Source organism: Falco punctatus (genome assembly GCF_963210335.1).
Source record: "Falco punctatus genome assembly, chromosome: 3".
Taxonomy (NCBI): domain Eukaryota; kingdom Metazoa; phylum Chordata; class Aves; order Falconiformes; family Falconidae; genus Falco; species Falco punctatus.
Window position 1 is genome coordinate 19,758,700 of NC_137582.1, and position 19,829 is coordinate 19,778,528.

The following is a 19,829-nucleotide window of genomic DNA, read 5'->3' on the forward strand; positions in this document are numbered from 1 at the left end:
TTGCCTAGATTTTAGGTATGGGCCGGTGAGTCTTTATACCACCAATACATGCTTTTTAAACTTTAAGTTCGTGCAAATTTGATTTGCATTACTATTACCTGGATGTCCCTGTACATTAAAACATTTACGACTAATTACAGCGCAAAGAAATGACTGACTACAACTTTATATACTCAATTTAAAAAACCCGGTAGTAGTAACTTGTGTGAATAAGTAAGCTTTTATCATAGTTTTTATCAATTCGAAAAAACATTGCTGAAATCAAAATGCAATATTCCTTGTTTTCTCCCTTTTATCACAGACTGGAACAAATAAAAGGAACGCATGCATTTTAGTAGCATTTGCCTGCATTGAGATACTCTTACATAAATAAGTACTAACTCTTACTTGACTCTCTTTCTTCTGTTTTTGTCTTTATCTTTCCATTTACTGCAGCAAGAGCGGCTGTACCATTGATCTGGCTAGCTGAATGAATCAAGGTTGCTTTACATCCTCCAGAGCCATTGCCTTGTAGCAAGAAATAATATCGGCACAATTCTCCCTTCAGTTCAATTTCTGGAACTTAAAAAACATCAGGACATAACCATGAAACAAGCTCAGGAAAACAGCTTTAAAACAAGCTATAATCCAACATCAACATTCTTTCACTTGCTTTCTTCTGTTCTGTGAGAAATCTTACTAACATCTTCCTAGAAGACACCCTAACTACAGCTAGTATTTACCCCTCAAAAAACTACAAACTGAAAAGCATGCAAATAAATGAGCTACAGCAGCAAAGATGAGCTGGAGTATGCTGCTGGCTCAAAGCTAGCATGTTACCAGCATCAAACTCCTGCGACTGTGCATTAGAAAGCAAAGGCCAGCTTTCTAATGCGGGCTATTCTGACTACCAACATGTTAAGTTCTTTAATTGTTCTTAGAAAAATCAAGCCTTTAAAAGTTATGTTTCTGCCATGAAACAATGAAGAGTTAGGCAAACAGCATGCTACATATGTAATGATTAGAGAAGGGTCTGTTGCGCTAGGTAAAAACAGGCACTTTTGCAGATGTGGACTGAAATAATGGTAAGCATTCACTGGAAGAACATGTATCTGTAGAAGAAAAGGAAATACTGTACATACTCTTCCCAAGGAAGCTGCATTATTCATTAATAAAAGTTTCATTCACTGCCTCACACTTGTGCCTAGACTGGGCGAGAGATAAACACATCCTATTTTTAAACACTGGTATATAGTATGCAGTTTTGAAAATAAATTAATGTAGGACTTGGTCGTAACAGTGAAAGCACTGTTTTTACTACCTTTTGCTATCTTTTTACATAGAAAACGTTTTATAGCACCGTAGATGTAGAAATTGAGAGAATGAATACTTCTTGATGTACTAAGTTTTAACAGTTGAATCATTTAATTTCAGAAGATACTTGCAGTACTGTCTCAGTAACTAACTCAAGAAGAGCTTGACACTTAATAGCATAATCAGTCTTTGTCAGTAACAAATATAAAGTATTCCAGTGTTCCTTGAAAAGTTGAGGCTGGAATGAGAAGGGAATAGAGGGGAAATCCTGCTACCTCAATATATAAATCCAGGCAAAGAAGGAAGAAAAGAACAAGAAATAAAAAAAATATTCCAGACACATTCGCACTTGTCCTCTTCCCCATTCCCCTAGTCATTTGAAATATTTTCCTTTTCCAGTTTATCTTGGCATCTCAAAGCTGATTCCTCATGGGAAAGCTTTTCTTTCTCATTTTTATCTTAGTTAGTATTTAAGAATTACCAATTCAAAGAATTACACTTTCCCATAGATTGAAGAGATTAAGGGTTTGTAAATCTTTAATATAGCCAGATCAGTGGTTGCCACTAAAAAAAAGTTTTCAACTAAATGAGCAAATGTGTTTAAATGGCCATGATTCTCCCTCTATTCTAAATTTTGCTCAAGAGGCCTAGTAAGAACCTATTGTGTATTACTGATCACATTATTGTTAACACTTGTACAAAACTCTTTCACTGGATCACAGAATAAAGATCTTGGAGACACTGGGGATCTCGCACTTACTTGACTGCATCAGTACTATCTCTCCCATACAGTATAAATGCTGCTGCTGTGATCAGCTTCACAATCACACCCTCTCTGCTCTACCACCTCCAAACATGCAGAGATCATTTTAAATCTATGTACTGCCAGCACCCATTCCACAGAATCTAAGCTTATTGCACTGTTATACAGTTCTTCCTAATCCTCTCAATTTTTTGCTTATCCCAAAACCTGCAAGAATGTCAGTCTGTCAGCCATTGCTGTTTACAAATGCCACTTTCAGTTGGCAACAAAAGAAGTCACTGTTCATTGGATTCTGCAGAAAATATTTGACTGATGTATAAACAACAAAATCACATAGGAAGGCAGAATCCTGTATCATATCCTGTCCTAGATAAGTACTTTAAACACTGGGCTATCACCAAGCTCCTTTTAGCCTGATGTTTTCAAGTCCCTACAGACTTGTCACCACTTGTAGAGTGCCTCCACTTGCAGGGCATATACAACAGCTGGCTGAGAAACTCCACCCAGTTCTGATCTACATGGATTCTCTTCTCTCACTTTCTGAATCAAATATCTACGCATTGCCACACTGCCTAAGAGGAGTTGGCTGCCATCAGTACAGCCCCGTAAGGAAGAAGGAGCACATTCTCAAATCACCAATTAAGCACACTGGCTTTCAGGTGAATGGAGGCATCCAGAGTTTCCTGATGCTCTGTATTTTCCCAGGAAGAGGTTGAAATTAAATGCAAGTGCACTGAAGAACCTCTGGAAATGCTTAAGTGAGAAGGGAAGCATTTAAGTGAAGCAGACTGGATTTCCATCTGCAGAAGCAAACCTCTTTGCCCATGGATGCTACAACCATCTTAGAAAGGTGTGCAGAAGCTGCATCTTAGCTGACAGACAGCACACAGAAATTGTTTAGGTTTCCTTCCCTAAAGCTTGTCATGATGTTATTATCAATTATCCTCTACAACAAGTCTGTGTAGCTGAACTCATATTCACCAAAATCTTTTGTGTCAATGAAGATTGCACTCACTGACTTAACCTCATTTAAGAAAAAAAAGGGCATCCCAAATGTGTAGAAAAACCCCACAATGTACATATGTACACATACAGATATAACCACAAGAAAATACACATGGTAGTCATCTTCCTATTACCTACCAGTAATGACCTTGGGTTTCCTAGCCATATATTCTTTCCATTTCTTGGTACTCAGCTGGGCAGGGGATGGGATCATGACACTGCTTACACTACATGGCAGTGTAAATAACGCTCCCACCTAAATAATGAGAGCAAATACAGTACATGCAATATTACTGAAACCTGTTTACATTTCATTCTTCAGTTACTGATTTGGCATTATTTCAAATGCACTTTGACTGAAGAAAAACACCTTTACTTAACACTTCTGTCATTCACATCAGTTGAGATGGAATAGGATTTGACACCGAAGCTGTAAAAATCATGCTTATTTTTTGCTCCAGTTGAGAGATCTGTAACTGCTGAATTTCTATTTTGTTCATAAAAAAAGTATTTGTTAGTATTTCAATTATCTTTGAAAGACAATTACAAGTCTTTCAAATTGAAACTTTCTATTGTCTTTGGAAGACAATTACAAGTCTTTCGAAAACACTTCTGTAGAGTAGTACCCAGAATTAAAAGAGAATTCAAAGATATAGTTGGCATCAGCAACTCTGCATTCCTTTGAAAAACATGTAATTTTTTTCCTCCCTACATATTATCCTTTTCAATTCATCAGGTTCTGGACTAGTTTATGTGTGTACGTACATTTTAGGCCAATAAGCACCAATAGGAGAAAATGCAGATATTTTAATACTCAAATAATAAAGCAATGCTTTTACAGCTATTAGAAAAGCCTACAAACGCATAATACCTCTAGTAGCAGACTAAAAAAAATCCCTATGAGAAACTGTTACCTTGATAACATAAGCACTTCAGCATGTGCAGACTCTAAAAAGTAGCCTGAGAATGTGCTTTAACGGTTTTGACTTTTTTTTGAAAGAGCTAGTAAAAATGCAGGCTCTTAAGATTGTAAAAGGTATTTGATCAAATGTTCAGTATACTCATGTAAAATGAAAGTTACCTGGGATATTTACCAATATAAAATTACTCCAAAAGATATTTTTGGTACAGAATTAGAAAAACGACTTATTTCTTTTCTGGCTAAGCATTAAGAAAAATGAAGTGGCAGGAGAGGAAAAAAGTTACTAAAAAAGTAAATAACAAGCTGAAGATGAAACACACAGCCTAATAATGGAATACCATCTCCACGGTAAATAAAGAACATAAGTTATTCATTATAACTATATCAGCATTTTCACATTGTGGGTTCTGTTTTGATTGGCATAGATTCATTTTAGAAACACTAAAAAAACCTATTTCCTAAACAAGCATACATCATCTTAAACATTCAGGGAAAACATCTTCAAACTAATCCTGTAGCTATGAATAATCATACTATCATTTCAGGTTGAGGGCGAGGAGCCTTGCAAATTTATGTTTCAAGAAGTCTCTTTATCCCAAATCAGAATGAAAAAGCAGAACATGCAGAAGCAAAGTAAAAAAGCTCACCATTTCAGACTAAGACTAGCTAGATACATTTTATAGGTTGCACGCATACCTGCCTTTTGCTAAAAAAAAAAAATAAATAGCTGAATTATGATAGCACGTAAGTTACCTCTCAGGATAAGATTAAAAGTTACAAAACATTTTAGGAGATTAAAATTTAGCTAAGGTAAAGAGAAAAGTGTTCAGTGGGCTTACAAATCATCGCAACCTGTACAGCATGCACCTTTAAAAGCCAAATTTACTTTAGAACTAAATATTGAAGGAGCGTACACAGAGACTAGGTTTAAAAATATTATCCTTGTATCTTTTACAAGCAATATACATATCTTCATTTTTCTGCTATAGCTCAATAGAAGTAAGTTTTTACCTTCCCAGAGACAAAAGAAATCTGGTCCAAAAGCAGAGTGGATGTTTCCTTGATACTCTTTCTTGCCAGGCTCCTGAACAGACCCGTTTAAGGAACATCATCTTCACAAAGAACTGTATGCATCTCTATTCTACAAATCATGTTAGCATCATATTTCAAATAAGGCCCGCAAATGCCTAATATTTGATACTCCAGCACCACAAAATATAGGAAGCAAACTTGTAGCCTTGGAAATGTTACATGACGATATAAACCACTGACATCTTTAATATAGGCAGGCATAAACAAATTTATATATTCAAAGTCCTGGCAGGTTTATACAGCCTAAGTTACTATTGTTACACCAAGACTAGTATCAAAGTACATAAATTTAAAACCAATAGGCATACACCTTGAGATCTCTGCAGCATTTGCAACTCAAGAGAAAACTCCTCTGCTGTATCTTGCCACAGATTTTGCACCTACACAACAAAACCACAATTTTTGGAAAAATGTTTCTATATTGTGAAGCACACTACATATGTTAATAAAGCTTGTTTGTTGGGTTTTTTTTAAACTTACACAGCACTACACATATCTCTGTTCTTTTCCCACAAATAGCATACAGATCAACAGACAAGGTATACGTGCAATAATACAAAAAATAGCTGGTTATTGTTGCTGTAATTTACATTTCAATATTAAAAAATTCCAGTTGTGAAGAATCACTATGGCTATTTTGGCACACTAGAGTGGAATGAGCCCTTGCCAATCCTCATGTATTGCCTGCATGGGTAGATCCTGATCGTTTTCTTTCTACTATAGACCATTAACAGCAGTAGTTTAGATCCTTAAAAAAAGGATACAGCTCAAACTCCAGATCCGATATAAAAAAGGAAGGTAGATCAGAGAGCACCACCATCTGTAAAAACTCTAGTGCAGGACCATAGTAATGAAAAACCTGAAAAGAGATCAAACAAAAAAATCTGTAACACTATATATGATGTTACCTCAGTAGAACTTCCTCAAGAGCTTTGCGGGAGGCATTTGCTTTACAAGTACATCTGGAAGAGGTATAAAGGAATATAAAAACATTTCACAATACCATATTAAACATAATTTTATAAAAAACAAGGAAGGTATTTAATTCCGTTTAATAAAGCTTACTTTGTAAGATGTCAACTGTATGCATCCAAAGGGTTGTAACTCTTATTCAAATTCAAAGAAAAATAAGATCTACCAGGAATAGACAAATACAGTCTAAAATATACATACTTTAACAATGAAAATAAACACTCATTTTTGTTTTCATCAACAAACGTGATTCTGGAATTCCCATCAAATAATCTACTTCCAGTGGAAAACATAAAATAGCAACAGTATTTAAAAACAAACAAACAACAGCCTTTTAAAATGAAGTAGACAAGGTTAGATAATTCATAACTAAATTATATATTTTGAGTGTTAAGACTGAACAAAGTCTTAATTTCTACTTGAAAGTAATTTTGGCATCGCATTCCTAAGAGCAAACAGACGAAATTTTAAAGACCTGTTCTGAGAACACACACGAACAAAAGAAGTATTCCTCAATCTTATGCAATCATTGCTTTTATGTTTAATTTTCAGTTCTGACTAAGGTTCTCCCAATTACTCATTTTCTCAGGAAAGTAAAACATATAATTCTAGTGGCTCAAAGAAAGATCAAGAATACTTGCCTCTGGCAAAGCATCAGTATTCCTTGATTGTCGCTCTCTTTTAACAGCAAAGAAAGAACTTAAATGTGATGTGCTGAATGTCTTTGCTGAAGTGCTCTTCATACAAAACTCTGGAAACCTAACTTCTGATCCAAACTGGAGGAAGGGGAGAAAAAAAGACAACATATTTATTATGTGTCAAAAGAGAAAAATTGTTTCTCTTCAGTCGCTTATGTGTATTACTATTTTAAACAATTAGTATCATATTAGTTTCCAGCAGATCTATAGAACTAGATAAAATTAGATAAGCAACTACTATAACTAAAACCTTAGTATTGAAAATGTGTATGTCTTTCAGAATCACAAATTATATGTGCTTGCAAACAATGACTTAAAGAGTTACATGATAATGATTTGTGACGGATGCAAAACAGTCTAATTTTGAACTAGAAGTTCTAAGGCAAATATTTCAGAGAAGAGTGTCTGGATTTCTGAAATTCAAATCTTGAGGCCTTGATCTCCTTTATTCTTTCATTACACTAAAAAGCAAGCTGTTCCCCCACCCAACCAGATACATTGCACATTACCTCTCTGAATTAAATTGTCAAACCCAAGTTTGGCTTAAAGCATAAAATGACTGTACAATACATGCTTTAAATTATATACTCCGATGCTTTTAAAAAATAACCATAACTGAAAAAAGTTATTTTACCTTTCTTTCCCATATATGAATCTTTCCTCTCCAGAGATCTTTTCTATCAATAATATTCATGACATTATCTGAGGATACAAAGTCTGCTGAGAGATAGTCTGCAATCTTTTGCCAGCTACTGTAAAAATAAGGAAGATTTAATCTTGCCGAATGTAGTATTACAAATTCACATGCAGTGCAATTTGACTGAATTTACCTATTACCTCTTAGCACTGAATAGTCTTGTGTGTGTTAAGACAGACATATATATAGCTTTTTATTCCACAAAGTAAAAAATGTTACAGACTTGTTGCTTCAGGCTCTGTAAAAGACATTGTTCTTATGCTCCATGAACGTGACATCAAAGAACTTTGTGAGACATTAAACAAGACCAGCAGTGGCAAGCTGCAGGCATACCACAGTAAAGTTGCTAGAAGCTGAAGCAAAGCCAGGTAGCCATCACCGGGGCTACCACTGGCCCATCTAGATGGTATGTAGTTAGCCTTGTAAGTAGAGATAGGACTACAGAACAAATATTACCAAAATTCAACAACAGAGAGAGAGAACAGTCACTATCTGTGGGTCCTGCTGGCAGTCTGTCTTCTAAGAGAGATCAGCACCATCAGCAGAACAGGAAGAATAAGTGAGAGAACTTTCATCGGAGAAACTATTTGCCCAAATGACCTCATTTTACATAAAAGGCAGCAGAAAAATTTATTCAATCAAAAGCTGGCTGCACAGGAAGGTATCAATGAGCACTGAGACCAAACACTCATGGAAGTTACTGCTATAATTTTATCTTCCTCCATATACCTTCAGAAGTACTATATAGCAGGTATATTGCTTATTGTATCCAAGGACTGAGCATTGAACTTTTTAATCAGTTTTATTAATTTAGGATTAAGCTTAACCACATATTCTATGAAGTAAACTCCAATCTTTTGGGTGTGGAGGGGAAATAGAGAAGACCTTGCAGTTAGTCAATAACCACACAATTTCTGCACAGGGAAAAAAAACAAAAACAAAACAGAAAAAACACTGTGGTTTATACTGAGACATAGCATGGCCTAATTAGAGGAGGACAGTAAGGAAATTACTGGACTTAATTTCAAATTGAATTAATAGTTTCAGTGTTAAGACTCTTGAGAAACATAGAGGAAGTAATTGAGCATTTATACTCTTATTTTCAAAAGGGACAAACCAGACAATTATTTTTTTCTACCCAAAATGTAATACCAAAGGTAATATAAAACCAGCAGAGTTACACACAAAAACTGGAAAACGACAATCAACACAAGTCATTATGTAGCATTGTACAACTTCAAACCATCATATGGGCACTGAAGCTACTAGCGATGGAAAGGAAAGAGAAAATATTTAACCTTCTGCTCTCGTAGAAACAGGAACTTCAGAAGACTTGCTTTTTTGCCTGCCCCTCTGGTCAGGGCATGCATTTACAATAAATCAGCATGAGTAATTCCTCCCCTCAAACAATAGGAGACAAATCTATGTATTTTCAAAGTATGCATGTAAAGTGCTCAAGACACTCGTTTTATTTTAACCACTGACATATACTAACACAAAACAAGAATGACCTTGTTGATAGACCTAAAATAAATGGCATACCCTTTAGAGTCATTTGCTGCAATAGTGATTTGTGCGGAGTGCCATTCTCTCAGGTGTTTCAGGGCACCAATAGCTGGTAAGCAGTCTTTTAGCTTGGGTCCATCTTGTTCAACTGCCTGCAGTATTACATCAACCATTGCTCTGCCTATAAAAACAGTTATATATGACTTAAAGTACCATTATTCAGTAAATGATTCAGTCATTTAAAGACAGAAAAGTACCGATTATCACTGACTGCACTAAAATGGGCTTAAAGATCAACTTCAAGTACCTTCAGCAAGATTGAAAACACTTCTCGTGCATTCTAGCTCATCTCTTGCCACTCCTCTTAGATTAACACAAAATAAAGTATTTTCCTGTTTGCTCAGTTACAGCAGTTCCACACCTTTCTCCCCTCTCACTCAGCACTGTTTGGCAGACCAGAGTTGTCTCCAGTACAACTACGCTATGTCATTTTCCTCTTTTTAACACCTCTAGACTGCAATTTCTCATTCTTTCCGCATTCAGTCCTTTTGCTATCCCAGATCAACTGCTGCAACACTGTGTAACCCTAACACGCAAGGTGATATCATCTCCGGTTTACAAAATCTGAATCCAATAGTTTCAATCTATGCTCCTTCACAGCTTCTTAACTCCCACCCACAAACAATCAGCTTCAGCTGGCAAAAAAAGCCTGATGTCAACATCTTTCACTTTTTTTCATAAAACTTTCTGCAGCTGCATGTTGACTTCCATATTGCTTACTGCCTATGACTACTTCGGTGCCAATTCAGATGGAAAAATTAATTATATAAATAGCTACCTTATCAACAGCTACCTCTATTGAAATACAGCCTTCCAAAGAAACAAGCAGCAAACTGCTCTGTAAGATGATTTGCAATGCAGGTCATGCTCAAGTTCCTTAAACTACTTGCAAGAGCTGCATGTAAGTCAATACAACTAATATCCTCTGAATTTTTCCATGCAACTATGATTTTACCAGCTGAGTTTTTAGAGTCATAACTAACAAGATAAACAAAGACTCCTTTTTTAAGGGAGATTACCTGGGGCAGGCAGTTTATCAGCTAACTGATGCAAACTTTCTGCAGCTTCATCATAGATACTGAAGATGAGGAGCAACATGGTTGGAAACAAAATATAAAAAAAGTAATTTAGAAACAAAAAGATACATCTAACAAATACTACCTGATGTAAGTCTTGTATCTTTAAAATTCTGCAAAAATATGCCTAGGCAATGAGATATACTAATCGCCCCTTTTACTGAGGCAGAAGTAGGCTAAATGACTTCAAAACAACCTGCAGTAAAACTAGGGGTAGGAGTCAAGATGGATTAGCAAGGAACTTCTTTTAGTATATACAACTATTAGCTGTTAGGAAACTGTTCGGTTATTCTATAAAATCATCTCTAGCTAAAAAAATTAAAGCTATGCCAAAATTAATAGAATTCTTTTCAGTAGTAGCAGGGGGTTGTTCACAGTTAACTGTTGCTTTGGTAATAACTTTTACTTGTTAAATTTTCCTGATTCCCTTGGGTTACTACTGTTAAACGTCAGATTACTATACTTCCAATAAAACTAGTAACACGCATACTCAGTCATAGACAGTGACTCTCTGCTGTTACTGTCATCTTCCTCAAAATTCTGTATGGCTCCCAGGCACTCATCAATACTTGTTTGGAGAGAATCTTCGTTTTTCTGTGTGTCAACATTTATTTCCTCCCAGTCAGAACTGCAGAACTAATAAAGCAAAAAGAATGAATTAAGCAAAAAGAATTTTGAACATCAGTTTTAACTTGCACTACAGACAGGCAGACAGTTGAGGAACTTATATTCTGAAAAAAATATGTCTTACCTGATAATAACCACATATAACATGACTTGCAAAATACCATTTCTTTGGCCCTGGAATACCAGCCACTGAACATGCTGCAAAGAGATAGACCAATTGTTTAAAATAATCAATCCACTACAATCTATTCCTCCCATTATAACGAACACCTCTGTCAACAGACTCTACATGAGTCATTTAATGTGCCACAAGGACTTGAGTTCAACTTTCCTTTGGCATCATACTTAAGTTCTGAACGTATTAAGGTATAGGTAGTGTCTTGGCAAGTGTCTTAACTCTTACTGATCCTTTCAATAAGTAAGAAAACCTTTAATCTCTTCTCCATTCTGGGCAATACTGCACTCCATGTGCAGAAGCTGTACCATACCTCAAGTAAATCACAACTTCCAAAAACATGGTTTACGCAGTTCACAAAAAATGAGATCTTTTCTCAACATGTCTATGCAATAAAAAGCACAGAAGTTCACAACACCTTAACATGCCCATCTTCATGAATTTTAACAGCTTACAGTGATTTCCCCACATGAATCACAGTTACATGAAAGCTGTGACGAGATGAGCTTAAATGGCTCCAACACTAGATATACAAACCAAGTAAATAACCAAGATATCATTTTTAACAAACAAAATGCAAAACCACAACACTCAACCCCTAAAAGTACTAAAGCAGATCTTCAGAATCTTTTTCTACTTTAAGATTATAAAATGATGTAATAAAATATTCGTGGATTAGGGTTCTGAATTGATATCCAACAGACAAATATCGCTTCCACTGAAAAAGTTAGAAGACATGGTAAGAGTAATGAAAATATCAAGCTGTCCACTAATGAGAAATAAGCCCTCTCCTACTCTTCCTTGTTAAGCTGGGTTGAAATCTGTCAACCTTTCAGAACCCTTCTCTTTCATTTCTTGTGCCCGACCTATTTAATGGTCTTCCCACATTCCAGCTGCCAAACTGACATCGGTTCTCTGCAGAAGCAGCCGCAGCAGGCACACTGCCACCGCAGCTTCAGGCACACCACAGACACTGACTGGGCTTCCACACATTTCTGACTTGTTTCACCACAATCACAAAATGTACCTGGGCCAATTCCTCAACAATATTTGCCCTCCCTTATTGTAAATTACTGTATTTACCTGGGAACATGCTCAAATCTGCGTTTGCAGAGGAGTCACAGCTTGCCTTCAGAAGCTGATACATGTTTGCAGCAGCAGTCCCAGCTGAAAGAAAAAAAGAAAGAAGGAATAAAAAAGTTGTTTTATCTTAAAACTACAGAGCTACAGAAGTCTTCTTTTCCTGCAAATAAAGTTCAGTTTAATACTAAAGCTTTAGATTTTTAAGAAAACCTGTCAGCTGCAGATTTGCAGGAGTTTATAAAGGCAGATTTTGTGAAATTCTCATTAAGGTTGTGCTCAGGAAGGTGCTACCGAGTACACAGCAGTGTCGCAACAAAACACGAAAACCCCTAAATTTCTGAAGGGCCAAGTCATTAAAAACATTTGGCCTGAAAGAAAAGGGGGGCAGGTTTAAGGAGATAGGGATGTAGAAAGCCTGCACAGCCGCAGAAACTAGACCAGAGGCCGTGAGGAAAAGCCCTCAGGCAGCGAGCGCGGGCGGACCCCGCGCCCCAGCCCCCCGCACGGCCCGGACCACCGCACGGCCCGGCCCCGGCCCCCCGCGCCCCGGATCCCCGCACGGCCCTGCCCCGGCCCCCCGCATCCCCGCACGGCCCGGCCCCGGCCCCCCGCGCCCCGGATCCGCCCCCCCGCACAGCTCGCCCCCCCCGCAGCCGCACCTGCCCCGGCGCCCTCGCCCCGGCGCTCCCCCCAGCGCAGCAGCAGGACGTAGCGGTCCATGGCCGCGGCTGCGAACGGCCCGCGCCGGCCGCCCTTGCACCGCCCCTCGCAGGGCAGCGCTTCCGCTTCCCGCCGGTGCGGCGGCCCAGGGGCTGCGCTTCCGCTCCCCTCAGCGGCGGCGGGGGCGGCCATGGCCAGCTACACCAAGGCGGCCCAGGTGAGCGCGGCCGCCTGCCCCTCTGGCCGGGCTGTGCTGAGGGAGGCCGCGGCTCCGGGGGACCCTGGCAGCCGCCATGGCGCGGAGAGCGGCCGTGGGGGAGCGGGTGGCGGCTGGGGCAGCAGGCCCCCCGGGCAGGGCCGGGGCGGCGCGGCGGGGCCCCTGTGTCGCCGAGCGCCCTGTGGCGCGGCCCTGCGCCCCGGCGTTCGCCCTGAGGGGCCCGGTGGCGGTGCGTGGGCGTGTGGCCTGTCGGGGGGAGGACGAGGCGACCCGCTGAAGGCTGCTCGGGTTCATAAAAACGGTGACTGGGCGAGTCGTGCCCTTGGCTGTGAGGGAAGGCGATGCGGGGCGCTAAGTAACCTACTGCGACTTCACGGCTCAGTTGGCAGCCAGAGGGCTTTTTGAAACGGAGCCCCCAGCGCTGCTGACCTGGCAGCGTTGTTCATCCCCAGGTGCTTCAGAAGTACGTCCAGCACTGGGGGTATCGCAGTGTAGCGGCACCTCTCCGTCTGTTTAAAGGTTATTGGGAAGAGGTGTTGTTGGATGTTAGTATTTCTTCTAGTATTTTGGAGTGTAAAAAAAAGGGTTGATCTACTTAGGCTAGATTTATGGGTGGTAGTGTGTTCTTTTACTATGTTAACTATGATACCTCTTTCTCTTTAGCAATGGGCTACTTTTGCCAGAGCCTGGTATCTCCTCGATGCAAAGATGCAGCCACCAGGAAAAATAGCAGCTGCAACTGTAATGAGACTTGAAGGCAGGCATAAACCTATTTATCATGCACTAAGTGAGTACTGTAGTGGATAAGAGTAAATTTGCTTTCCTTCACTTGTATTTTTCTGATTTCAGTTTTAAAATCAAGCCTGATACCTAAGGTTACGTTTTTCAATTAAATTGTAAACATCTTCACTTTCCTTCTCGTCTTTTTCCTTCATACCCCTCTACAACCTTATGTCATCTTTACCAATCCGTATAACGCTTATTATGAGTTAATAATTTTTTTAAAATAGCTGAATTGCAGTGGGTTGTGCTTTCTTTTAAAAAAAATAATCTTGAAACATGTTTCATTGCATTTATTTTAGATATAAAGGTTTAATTCACAGTGCACATAATGAAACATGGATGCAATTCTTTATTAGATTTTCTGAATGCTACCTTTCAGTAGCTGCACAACACAGCAGAGTCTTAGAGTGGATCTGAAGTCTGAATAATCTTGAGGCAGTGGGCACAAGCTGGAACACAGGAGGTTCCCTCGGAACATCAGGAAACATTTTTTTTGCCTGGGAGGGTGACTGGAAGTGGTTGCCCAAGAGATTGCGGAGTCTCCATCCTTGGAGATATTCAAAAGCTGGTACTGCTTGAGCAGGGAGGCTGGACAACGTGACCTCCAGAGGTTCCTTCCAACCTCAGCCATTCTGTGATGATGAGGCTGGAACCTGCCCTGATACTTAAATGGGAGATGTAATCATTGTTGAAAGACATCTTGTTGAAATGGAAAAAAGAAATAATTTTGCTTTTCTGCAAATTAAAAGATTTAGCAGTAAAGATGTATCTGTGATCTTCTTAATTACTTGTAATAACTGTAGTGCCTGTCTCATGGTGATGAGCACGTTATAGATAATAAAAAGGTCACCCCTCATTGATGGTACACTGTTGCGTATAATAATGCAGATTTTTCAAGAGACATTACTGAAACGTAAAGGAAGCATTAAACTTTGCAGTAATGTAGAGCATACATACTAAAACTATACTTGATCTGTTTTTCATAATAGCAGGTAATATTTGTAGTGTTATAAAGACGTTTCCAATACCAGAGTTCTGCTGTTGCAAATTATGTCTTATCCACAAGGTGTCACTGGAGACTTCAGGCTGTTTAAAAAATAAAGCAGACGCTGAGAGGAAATGTTTTTGCTTGTCCTGTGGGAAAGATCTTTGCTACTTTTATGTCTGCAAAGTTACAAAATCCTGGAAAGTCATTTCAAGGATAACTTTATTTGGTCTAAAGTATTCTGTATATGAATACCAAATGCATTACATCAGAGATTGATGTAGATAGGTTACTCATTTGATACTCTCTAAAAGAGCAAGTTATGAATGAATTTGTGATTGATGTACTTAACACTTTTTCTTTTTGAACTAACAAGAAATATTTGAGTGTCTGTGAGATAGCAATTCCTCAGAAATAATAGCATTGTGGGGATTTTTTTTGTTTTATTTTAATTTGGTATCCAGGTACACTTTCATAAAATCATTATTTATTTATTGTATTGAAAAGTATCTGGAGCTAAATTTAAGCCGTGGTTAGGGAAAGAGAGAAACTTGATTTCATGTATATTTTTTTTTTGGTTTAGGTATAATTTTTCATTATTCTCCACAGTCTCATATTTTTATATGTTGTTGGATCATATGCCTTAAATAAGGGGATACAACCTTGTTCAGGCGGTTTGAATCTGATTTTTTAGGTTTCTTCTGCATCTTCCCTTCTCTATTCCCTTAACACCTTGCATCTTATCTTTGTGAGTACCTTCACAATACAGAACCAAAAATATTGGGCCAAAGTCTTAAAAAATTGGGTGATCTGGTTCTTTATGTTGGATTGTGAGCAGGTATAGGTGAGCCATGTTTGTTGCTCAGGTAGGATTTGCTGCTGTTCTCTGCATCCTCAAAGGAGATGACTAGACTCGATGGAAGTGTTCTGCAAACCTGTTCTGGCCCAGGTGTTAGTCTAGATTGCATTGTTAGTTTATAATAGCTAGAAGAAGCAGCAAAGACTTGTTTTCTAATGAAAAATTTGGCAATTAGTTTTTCAGTCTTGTGAGCTAACAGTTGGCAATATGTACCTTTAATTACTATTTACTCCTTAATTAAAATGAAGGAGGAAAAATACATGTACCTGAAGCATGATAGGAATTACTGTAGTTAGAAATGTACAGAGATGTAAAACAGATTTATGGTGGCAACTGTTTAATCTGAAGAGGTGCAGTGTATAAGCTGTATGTAACAAATTGCATATACCATAATGTAGTAGAATATACTGGCCTTACTTTTGTGTATTTCTTGAGGAAAACATACATAATTCATAGAAGAATAATTCAATATTATAGCATGAAAATTGTTGACATGCTTGAGGAACCTGGCCAAGCTCAGGAAGTGGGCCCATGTGAACCTCTTGAGGTTCCACAAAGCCAAGTGCAAGGTCCTGCACCTGGGTTGGGGCAACCCCTAGTATCAGCACAGACTGGGGGATGAATGTACTGAGAGCAGCCCTGTGGGGAAGGACTTGGAGGTACTGGTGGATGAAAAGCTGGACATGACCCAGCAATATGCACTTGCAACCTGGAATGCCAACTGTGTCCTGGGCTGCATCAAAAGAAGCATAGTCAGCAGGTCAAGGGAGGTGATTCTCCCCCTCTACTCCACTCTTGTGAGACCCCACCTGCAGTACTGCATCCGTCTCTAAGGTCCCCAACATAAGAAGGACATGGACTTGTTGGAGCCAGTCCAGAGGAGGGCCACAAAATTATTAGAGGGCTGGAGCACCTCTCCTGTGAAGACAGGCTGGGAGAGTTGGTGGTGTTCAGCCTGGAGAAGAGAAGGCTCTGGGGAGACTTTATTGCCGCCTTCCTGTGCCTAAAGGGGGCCTACAACAAAGCTGGAGAGGGATTTTTTACAAGGGCCTGTAGTGACAGGACAAGGGGGAATGGCTTTAAGCTGAAAGAGGGTAGATTCAGATTGGACATAAGGAAGAAATTTTTTACTGTGAGGGTGGTGAGGCAGTGGAACAGGTTGCCTGGAGAAGTTGTGGATGCCCCATCCCTGGCAGTGTTCAAAGCCAGGCTGGATGGGGCTTTGAGCAGCCTGGTTTAGTGGAAAGCGTCCCTGCCCATTCCAAGAGGGGTGGAATTAGATGACCTGTGAAGGTCCCTTCCAACCCAAACCGTTCTATGATTCTATGAACATAAACCAAAGGAAGAGTTTTCTTGTGTCATATTTTGTCATTATTTTTCAAAAGTAGGATGCAATTTGACTGTGTTCTTGAGATAGTAAATAGCTTGCTTTCTTCCTATTAAGTGTAGCCATCCATGAGGTGGTGGGAACAACACTATTGAAAGACCAGAGGAAAATTATGTATTAATTTGAAGGAGACATTAGCTGTCCTTAAGTTCAATCTAATTAAAGAAGAACAGATTGCAGTCATTGTTCAGGTAGTGTGTAAGTGTCCTGGTTAGTTTTTCTTCTGGCTCGTAATTGTTCATAACTGATTTATTGGTGTATGGAATTGTTAATTCAGTATTTATGCAAGTAGAGAACTATTGGCAAAAATTGCCTTAGATGAACGTATTCTGTCACCTTCTGAACAAATAATAAAAAAAAAAAGGCACAAGGTCAAGTGGGTCAAGTGTCAGTTCTCTGACGTTTATTTGGACATACGGTGTTTTTAGAACTGGTCTGTCAGTAGTGAAAGGCTGCGTCAATGAAGATGTTTAAATTGTGTTTACATTTTAGCTGTAGTTGAAAGTAGAACTTTAAAAGAACACAAGATTAAGAAACAGTAGAAAACTTAATTAAGGTGTGAAATTTGCATTGATTAATTATATGGTCCTATAAAAAATGGATGCTCAGTTTAAGTCCTTCTTACTGTAGCTGCTTTGTGACCAGCTCAAAAATGTTTAAATCAAATGAGCCTCTTCACATACTTTTCTGTTGTTCTAATATGGTAATGCATATGAGAATGAACTTTGGACAGGTAATTTTCCAATTGATTGAATGGGTGGTTATAGTTTATACAGCTAATCAAGATGATTACTTCCGAAATTAAAAACTACATCTCTTTTCATAGTTTTATCATATTTTTGAGATAGTATTTTTTTTTATTTTTGATATTTGAGATAGTATCAGTTTTACTGGCATTTTATTAGTAAAGATCTATTAAAGTTATGGTTTAATTAGATCTATTAAAGCAAGGTATTGGTGATAGATTATAGACTTAGCACTTTTAAAACTTTTGATGTGAAAGTTGCTGATGTAACACTAAGCAAATCTGTATGTGCTGTAACATTCATTTCTGCTTGATCGGTGAAAAAGTGGGCTTTTTGCCTGAGAGCATTGTTTTATTTTTTGTGGGGCTTCCCCCTCCCCAGTCTTTTTGTTCCTTTTATATGTTTAGCCCTACGCTGTAATTATTTAATGTAACTATTTTACTTATCCAAAATATTCAGTCCTCCAGTAAGCCTTGGTACTGTTTTTATGAGAAAACTAAATTAAACAAATATTTAAGATTGTTGTTTAGGACTAACCCTTTTTTTATTCTGGGTGTGTTGAGATATAGGTGCATATGCAGCATAATGTCTCGAATAAAATAATACACTTGCCTGTAAGCCAGGTTTCCAGAACTTAGCTGAATAATTGCAATGCTTTAATTATCTGGTTTGATGGTATTTTACCTGCTCACTTGCCTTCTAACCTGACAGTACTAACAAAAATAGTAGTTAGGGTTGGGATTTAAGTGCAGATGGTGTGACTCTAAAAGCTCAGATCTTTAAATCTGAGCTTTATGAAGTGTGTGCTTATGTGCTACTTTGTATGTATCGCACATTTTATAGTTGTTGGTTTGGTTGATTATCTGTATGGTTTTGTTAATACTTTCCTCCAATTTGTACCTTGTAGGTGACTGCGGAGATCATGTTGTCATAATAAATACAAGACATATTGCCTTCTCTGGTAACAAATGGGAACAGAAAGTATATTCTTCACATACTGGGTAAGCTTTATAATAATTATTCAAATGAGCTAGTGGTAAACAATGACATATTTTCTTAATAGTTAAAGTCTTTTTTTAGCATATTGGTTCAAAAGGGAATTCCTGCTTACATGTTTTGGGCTTTGTTTGCATGTGTTACAATGTTTAAATTTTTCTTTTTTCCTTTCTTTTCCTTTTCTTTCTACACACCCCACCACCCACCCCCACCCTCGGTGAATGTTGTTAGGGAAATAATCTAACTCAAAAGTTGTCAGAGCAATTAAATTAGCAGACTTGGTGAGGCAGGTTGTTTTGTATGAATCCATGAACCCAATGATCAGGACTGTTCTGTTTACTAAGCAGTAGAAGGCATTCCTGTTGGCGCTACACATCTAAGATATGTATAGTTACCAACTTCAATTACTTTATCCTACCTGTGCCTGTTTACCTAGAAGTAAATATCAAGACTGATATATTCTTGAACCAGAGAATGGGGAGGGAAAAAAAAGGGAAATTGGAAAAACTAGTAAGAAATCAAATACACTCTAGATGTACTGATATTTACAATAGTGTTCTATGTATTATTCTGGCAGACGTAACTTGTTTACAGATGGAAGTGCAATAATCAGTTACAGAGGGTATGGCAATGATCGGTTTAGTACTTCTATTTTATACAATGACAACACTAGGTAATATCTTTTAAGTATCAAAATATATCCCGTTGGGAGATGAATAAATCACACTGAGAAAGCTAATGTTGCTAGTACTAATATTTCAGTCCTGAAATTCCTTTGCTGAATTGCTGAGCAGTTCTTATTCGTAGTTGATGGAAATTAATGCACTTCTTATCTCCCTCCCACCCCTATGACTTCTTAAAACTTTTCACTAAAAATTCTGTGTAAGTTAAAGCACTTGCTTGAGTACCTAAGTTGGTTTTGAGTAAATGGAATGAATTGTACAATTAAAGCAAATGCTTAAATCTGTGCAGCTCCCTAAGTGGAGCTGTTTTAATTATGTTGGGTTTATTTTCATTTCACTTATATACTTTATATATCATTATATACACTTATATATCATTATGATACCTAATAATGTAATTAAATTGAAACTAGACCCAAGTTTACCTGATGTCCAGGTAATTTCTTGTACCACTGTATCATTCATGTAAAGTATATGCATAAATGTGAATTAGTGCAAGTTACCATATCACATAGACTTTAAAAAGATGGATGCATTACAGCAG

General features: G+C 38.2%; 2 protein-coding genes across 4 annotated transcripts in view; one reads left to right on the plus strand and one right to left on the minus strand.

Annotated features, from left to right (window-relative positions):
- MTBP (MDM2 binding protein) overlaps window positions 1–12,821 on the minus strand; it is a gene marked incomplete at its 5' end in the record, with an annotated part of 34,745 nt that extends 21,924 nt beyond the window's left edge. For all 3 annotated transcript variants that reach the window (XR_013926596.1, XM_080378347.1, XM_080378346.1), the window contains 12 exons: window positions 388–561; window positions 3,200–3,317; window positions 4,995–5,067; window positions 5,840–5,934; window positions 6,689–6,823; window positions 7,380–7,497; window positions 8,985–9,129; window positions 10,028–10,086; window positions 10,575–10,720; window positions 10,836–10,909; window positions 11,970–12,053; window positions 12,629–12,821. Coding sequence is in view for 2 of the 3 variants with exons in the window: in XM_080378347.1 (XP_080234473.1) it covers window positions 388–561; window positions 3,200–3,317; window positions 4,995–5,067; window positions 5,840–5,934; window positions 6,689–6,823; window positions 7,380–7,497; window positions 8,985–9,129; window positions 10,028–10,086; window positions 10,575–10,720; window positions 10,836–10,909; window positions 11,970–12,053; window positions 12,629–12,821 (1,414 nt within the window). The remainder of the gene's footprint in view (window positions 1–387; window positions 562–3,199; window positions 3,318–4,994; window positions 5,068–5,839; window positions 5,935–6,688; window positions 6,824–7,379; window positions 7,498–8,984; window positions 9,130–10,027; window positions 10,087–10,574; window positions 10,721–10,835; window positions 10,910–11,969; window positions 12,054–12,628) is intronic.
- Window positions 12,724–19,829, plus strand: part of MRPL13 (mitochondrial ribosomal protein L13) — a 39,202-nt gene continuing 32,096 nt past the window's right edge. Inside the window, exons 1-3 of the mRNA XM_080378351.1 lie at window positions 12,724–12,846; window positions 13,510–13,633; window positions 18,514–18,607. Of these exons, the coding sequence (XP_080234477.1) occupies window positions 12,820–12,846; window positions 13,510–13,633; window positions 18,514–18,607 (245 nt within the window). The 5' untranslated portion in view covers window positions 12,724–12,819. The remainder of the gene's footprint in view (window positions 12,847–13,509; window positions 13,634–18,513; window positions 18,608–19,829) is intronic.